At 43.8% G+C, this 7,008-nt stretch overlaps 1 protein-coding gene across 3 annotated transcripts in view; it reads left to right on the forward strand.

Annotated features, from left to right (window-relative positions):
- LOC125376794 (deoxynucleoside triphosphate triphosphohydrolase SAMHD1-like) overlaps positions 1-4,240 on the forward strand; it is a 30,715-nt gene extending 26,475 nt beyond the window's left edge. For all 3 annotated transcript variants that reach the window (XM_048388744.1, XM_048388745.1, XM_048388746.1), the window contains 2 exons: positions 2,925-3,047; positions 3,212-4,240. In XM_048388744.1, the coding sequence (XP_048244701.1) occupies positions 2,925-3,047; positions 3,212-3,226 (138 nt within the window). In that variant the 3' untranslated portion in view covers positions 3,227-4,240. The remainder of the gene's footprint in view (positions 1-2,924; positions 3,048-3,211) is intronic.
- Positions 4,241-7,008: the final 2,768 nt, after the last annotated feature.

Below are 7,008 nucleotides of genomic sequence, written 5' to 3' on the forward strand. Positions count from 1 at the left end.
GGAACTGATGAAATGATAGTGACGAAATGATAGTGAGTGTGTTTTACCATAAATGTCTGCAAAGTACATTTCGGGCGTGTAGATCAATACCTGGTGTGTCAACCATGTTGGACTTTACATGCACGACACCTTGATGGCAAACTGTTGATTAAAGTGCACATGGTTGCCTTTGGCATTACCCGCCCACCGCCTTAAGAGCTGCTTGAAGCTGTGAAACGTTGACGGGTGCTGGGTCTCCGCTACATTACCCGCCCACCGCCTGAAGAGCTGCTTGAAGCTCGGAAACGTTGACGGGTGCTGGGTCTCCGCTACATTACCCGCCCACCGCCTGAAGAGCTGCTTGAAGCTCGGAAACGTTGACGGGTGCTTGGTCTCCGCTACATTACCCGCCCACCGCCCGAAGAGTTGCTTGAAGCTCGGAAACGTTGACGGGTGCTGGGTCTCCGCTACATTACCCGCCCACCGCCTGAAGAGCTGCTTGAAGCTGGGAAACGTTGACGGGTGCTGGGTCTCCGCTACATTCTCCGCCCACCGCCTGAAGAGCTGCTTGAAGCTTGGAAACGTTGACGGGTGCTTGGTCTCCGCTACATTCTCCGCCCACCGCCTGAAGAGCTGCTTGAAGCTTGGAAACGTTGACGGGTGCTTGGTCTCCGCTACATTACCCGCCCAACGCCTGAAGAGCTGCTTGAAGCTGGGAAACGTTGACGGGTGCTGGGTCTCCGCTACATTACCCGCCCACCGCCTGAAGAGCTGCTTGAAGCTTGGAAACGTTGACGGGTTCTGGGTCTCCGCTACATTCTCCGCCCACGGCCTGAAGAGCTGCTTGAAGCTGGGAAACGTTGACGGGTGCTGGGTCTCCGCTACATTACCCGCCCACCGCCTGAAGAGCTGCTTGAAGCTCGGAAACGTCGACGGGTGCTTGGTCTCCGCTGCATTACCCGCCCACCGCCTGAAGAGCTGCTTGAAGCTGGGAAACGTTGACGGGTGCTTGGTCTCCGCTGCATTACCCGCCCACCGCCCGAAGAGCTGCTTGAAGCTGGGAAACGTTGACGGGTGCTGGGTCTCCGCTACATTACCCGCCCACCGCCTGAAGAGCTGCTTGAAGCTTGGAAACGTTGACGGGTGCTGGGTCTCCGCTACATTACCCGCCCACCGCCTGAAGAGCTGCTTGAAGCTCGGAAACGTTGACGGGTGCTTGGTCTCCGCTGCATTACCCGCCCACCGCCCGAAGAGCTGCTTGAAGCTCGGAAACGTTGACGGGTGCTGGGTCTCCGCTACATTACCCGCCCACCGCCTGAAGAGCTACTTGAAGCTGGGAAACGTTGACGGGTGCTTGGTCTCCGCTGCATTACCCGCCCACCGCCCGAAGAGCTGCTTGAAGCTCGGAAACGTTGACGGGTGCTTGGTCTCCGCTGCATTACCCGCCCACCGCCTGAAGAGCTGCTTGAAGCTGGGAAACGTTGACGGGTGCTTGGTCTCCGCTGCATTACCCGCCCACCGCCCGAAGAGCTGCTTGAAGCTGGGAAACGTTGACGGGTGCTGGGTCTCCGCTACATTACCCGCCCACCGCCTGAAGAGCTGCTTGAAGCTGGGAAACGTTGACGGGTGCTTGGTCTCCGCTGCATTACCCGCCCACCGCCTGAAGAGCTGCTTGAAGCTGGGAAACGTTGACGGGTGCTTGGTCTCCGCTGCATTACCCGCCCACCGCCTGAAGAGCTGCTTGAAGCTGGGAAACGTTGACGGGTGCTGGGTCTCCGCTGCATTACCCGCCACACCGCCTGAAGAGCTACTTGAAGCTGGGAAACGTTGACGGGTGCTTGGTCTCCGCTGCATTACCCGCCCACCACCTGAAGAGCTGCTTGAAGCTGGGAAACGTTGACGGGTGCTTGGTCTCCGCTACATTACCCGCCCACCGCCCGAAGAGCTACTTGAAGCTGGGAAACTTTGACGGGTGCTTGGTCTCCGCTGCATTACCCGCCCACCGCCCGAAGAGCTACTTGAAGCTGGGAAACGTTGACGGGTGCTTGGTCTCCGCTGCATTACCCGCCCACCGCCCGAAGAGCTGCTTGAAGCTGGGAAACGTTGACGGGTGCTGGGTCTCCGCTGCATTACCCGCCACACCGCCTGAAGAGCTACTTGAAGCTCGGAAACGTTGACGGGTGCTGGGTCTCCGCTACATTCTCCGCCCAAGAACATCCCACAGATGCTCTATTGGGAATATGTCAAGGGACTTAGCAGGGTAATCCATTGTCCGTATGCTGTCTCGTAGGAGATAATCGGTGACGATGTGGTCTGTCATTGTTGTCTTGCAAAATTTGTGCCGTTGATTCCAGTGACTTTAACGACAGGACGCAACTTTTCATCAACATGGACAGCCACAAGTCTTTTCACGGTCATTAAATCAGTCCCCCCCCCCCCCCCCCCCCCCCCCCCCCTTTAGCTCAATTGCATTACTCTTTGGGAGTTCCAAGCTTAAGATAGGTGCACACACTTTGGCTTCTGTGTGCATCACGTGCTGTTCATGCATAATGTAAAATGTCATTGTGATTATATGTTGTGTTCAGATGGAATGTATGTATGTATTATTTTAAAAAAAAAAAAAAATCCTAAAATGCCATTATTTGTAGTGTAGCTTTAACCAGAACGGAACACTTACAGTATGTGCACTTTAGAATCAAGTAAAAAAGAACTACAAGGGGTAAATTGTTTACAAGAATAATAGATGTGTTTGCTATTTAATACATTTAAGTTCCAAATAAATTCTTAAATGTTCAACCCTGTGTTTGGGGGATGTCTGTGTTTCCAATTATGATAATATCTGATGATATGCGATCAGCGATTTAATTATTCAAACAATTATTTATAGTAAACTATCAAATAGGCATACCACATTGTTGATGGAATTTTTATATTTATTTTACGAGAAATCACGGATGCTTCCAAAAAGATTTCAAGAGCGTGGAATTGCTATCTATTCCAAAAACAAGAAGTTCGAGGAAGATATTGCCGAAAGTTTCAGGCTCTGGTCTAATGCACGAAAAGAAGAGGTAAATTTGGCTGAGCATTCTATATTATTCATATGTTTACATATTTAGAACCAATGTGCTATATCCATGGATACTGTGAACATGTCTTATATTTTAAGTTTTGGCTATGTAATATAGAATGGTGAATATGTCCACTTTATCTATGTAATCTTTTGTTTGAGCAGTTCCCGGAAGATTAAGGAAGACATGACACAGATGCCAGAAGCCTGGAACCAGTGAAATGGAAATGCCCTCACAATACAGAAGCCGTGTGACGGTGATAACCGAAGGCCTTCAAAGGCTTAGTGCTATTTAATGTGTAACATTCAATCTTCATATCTTATCATAATAGATTTTATTCATGGCTGGTGTCTTAATGGTGATAGATATGAAATAGTTGGTTGACATCTGCATGCTGATTAAGTCTCTGCGACTGACCACATTTCACTGAAGGAAACGGATCAGTTTCATGATGCGTTTGACAGCACGACTAATTAGATTCAAACGTGTTCTTTACATCTTTCTTTTTGTGCCTAAACTTGGATTCACATCTTTCTTGGTAAATACATGTACATTTTTTAAGAAATTTTTTGTCCTTGCTTACTTACGCATTTTTGTCAACGTTCCAAGTAACATATTAAATGAAGCAGATAGTTTCATGTAGTTGAAGCTTTAATTATTCTCCCCCCAGTGTTTTATTGTACGTTAAACAACCCCCATATATTTCTTATATGAGATATAAACATCATGTACAGCATATTTAAGGATGACGATAAAATGTACAAACTTAAAAAATATTTACCTGTATTTTAATAGTGATGGCGTGGTCCAACATAAGACGTCATCAATTTGCGAGCACATGTTGGTATCTCCAGAAATGATGTCATCGTTGAAGAATGTTTCATCGTAAAATTAAATACACTTCGTTCTTTATTGTTCTTTGCGATTTATCGCTTTGCTACATGTATGCTATATTCTGCTATAAATGTATATTCGATCTTTCTAAAAGAAACGATAAAATGAAAATAGTTCTGCCACTTTAATTATTTGATGATACACACAAACACACATATGCTTTCGTTACTTCATATCTCGTATATCCAGTCAAACCACAACTTTATATTATTTGTTCTCCCATGTTGATGCTCTGATGAGTCCTTTGTAACATTCTGATTATATTACCAAGCTGCTTTACAAACATATACTGTCTGCTATGGTTAAGGTAAAAAGCAATACAAACAACTACCTTATACGAGAACTCAAAGTATTTGACTACAATGCGCTGTGGTTTCACAGCAGCATATGCATTTAGACACAGCACAAATATATGCAGTGACCTGGCAATCCCATACATGCACACGCGTATTTTGTCAATGTACCTTTCAATATAATATGTTTAATGTCGGATGATCAATGTTGTATGTTTAATGCAGAAGTGCATGCCTTAAATGTAAACACCAGGTCCATTAAAAAAATACAGCAAGTTGACATTTATACATCAGAGACTAAAGCTCTGTCAGGATATAGGACACTGCAATAAAGTGACACAGCCCTTTCCATACCCAACACAAATCGCTGCCTGAAGCAGAGTCGATTGTACGATTCCGACTTTACCACGAGCATGTGTTTATGAATCACTATCAAATAGTAAAGATACAAGGGGCTCGCGAAAAGGTGAGCGTATCCTGCCCCACCGGTGGCACTATCACAAACACACGCAAAGGCCAGTAAATTGTTCACCTGAAACAAACAGGGGAACACATGGCACAAGTCAAAATAGGGAATTACATTGGACATAATTTGTGTCACTGATGTGTCACATTTGGAAATGTCCTCCACATGTCTACCATAACACTTCTTGAAAGCTTTACTGAGGCCTTGAATGTTGTAACCTTGATCGAACAACTTCTGAGAAAGAGTCGTATAACGCTATTTGAAATCTTGGTAGAAGGAGCATGCTCGATTGTATCTCAAAAGTTGTGAAATGTAAACACCAAAGGTTTGAGCTCCTTGAATATTGAAGGGAAAGTTAACTATTGGAAAGCTGAAGTCATCCCTCTTGTCAATCAGTTTTGTGGAGAGTGTTTTGTGAACCAAAAACTTGCACTCGCGAAATCATAGCAAACCAGGAAAAACTGCAGGTCTTGGTGAATTAGTTAAAATTAATTTACTCATCACCATTATATATTGTTATTGTTTCTTTGTAATATATTTGCAACATGCGACCTCTAGTAAAATTGATATCGAAAGGGATATATCTAGATAGGTTGTTGGCTCATTTATACAATGTGTGAAGCCCATGTCTGGACGTATTGCTAAACAAATGAGAATGAAAGCGCAATTGATAGGTAAAATACGTTTGCTACAATTGTTTTTAATTTAGTGATTTTCAAATTAAGTAAAAGACACAAAACCCTTTCCATATTCATTAGAAATCTCGATTGTACGATTCCGACTATATCATGTGCATATGCATGTGTTTATGAATCAGCATCAAATAAAGATGATACCAGGTGTTCCCGAAAAGTTGAGCGTATCCTGTCTCACAGGTAGCACCCGTCACAAACACATCCAGAGGCAAGTCAATTATGCACATGATAAAAACACACGGGAACATATGGTTGAGGCCTAAAGACTAAGATTAAGAATTAATCTCATTAATATCATGGTTTTTTTCTGTTTGTTGTTTTGCTTATCTTTGTGTTACCCTAGCTGTTTCATCCTGTCCTTTCTATTTGTTGATTGCGTGATACACGCTCTTGTATCTACACTTTGCCAAGATATAATAAAACAATTTGAAATCGATATCAACACTGTCGTCATTAATGCTTCATGTTATAAATGCTACTTGAAGATACTGACAGAGAGATTTCGAGGGAAGATAATTTGTTTGATGATGGACTATCTGACCAAGGCAATCGAGACTGGCTATTCTCTGGCTTGGATGTTTTGTATATATGCCCCATTCGAGCTACATATAAGTGAAGGAATCCACTTGATGTGAGCATTATTCCAAAGATCACCGATGCGTTCTGTTTAAATTAGAACATGTTCGTATATTCTTGCGTAGATTACAATCTCTGTTGTAACAATGAACAGCTGTCATCAAGGTGTTTCCACTGGGTTCATTGGGAGTAACCAAATTGTCAAGGCGTTTTGTCTTCACGACCCGGATTTGACCATCACATGTGAGGCCCATTTGGAGTCCCCCGCCGTGATCTTGATGGAATGCTGCTAAAGGTGGCCTTGTACAATCACTGGTGTTACGAGTGGATCCAATAAACAGTTTCAATTCACAACAAGGAGGGATCACACAACAATTTAAAGCAATTTAATTCCGGCAGTCTCATGTGCACTTAGGTTTGTTTTTCTCGTTTACAAAAATTGATTCTTTATATCCCATTTTGTACAGTAAATCGTTTGTTGGTATAATTCTATGAATAATACTGTATTGGAACCATTTTTGTTTTGAGGACACATTATATCTGTGGGGACTACGATTAATCGTTTGCCAATCTTTTTCCGTCATGTTAAGGCCAAGATCTAGTTCTTTGAATGTATTTTGGAATATGATATTGTTGGATACTCTATTTAAGATATCATAAAATACCCTATACCCCCCCCCCCCCCCCCACACACACACACACACACCCCTCTCCACTAAGTTTTCAAGGAAATATGGTATTAAGGGCAGATGCAACTTAGATGTTGGGGCTATACTCTTATGTCAAGGATATCTTGCGATCTTCTGATTTGGTTTACCGACCATCTGACAAGTGTGACATGTTCGACATGTTCTACAGATTTTTTCTAAAATCAGTCGGAACTCCTGGCCAATAGAAATGAGGTCTGACAGGATGTGTATATACATTTTCTATGTCTTCCTGCATATCGCATGGTACGTATCTCACTTGCTTTAGGAAGATCAGATACAATATCTTCTCAAATATCATTGCCCGTGATAAGCGATACACTTGGCACT

Source organism: Haliotis rufescens, unplaced genomic scaffold, assembly GCF_023055435.1.
Source record: "Haliotis rufescens isolate VD_foot unplaced genomic scaffold, xgHalRufe1.0.p SCAF_78, whole genome shotgun sequence".
Taxonomy (NCBI): Eukaryota; Metazoa; Mollusca; class Gastropoda; order Lepetellida; family Haliotidae; genus Haliotis; species Haliotis rufescens.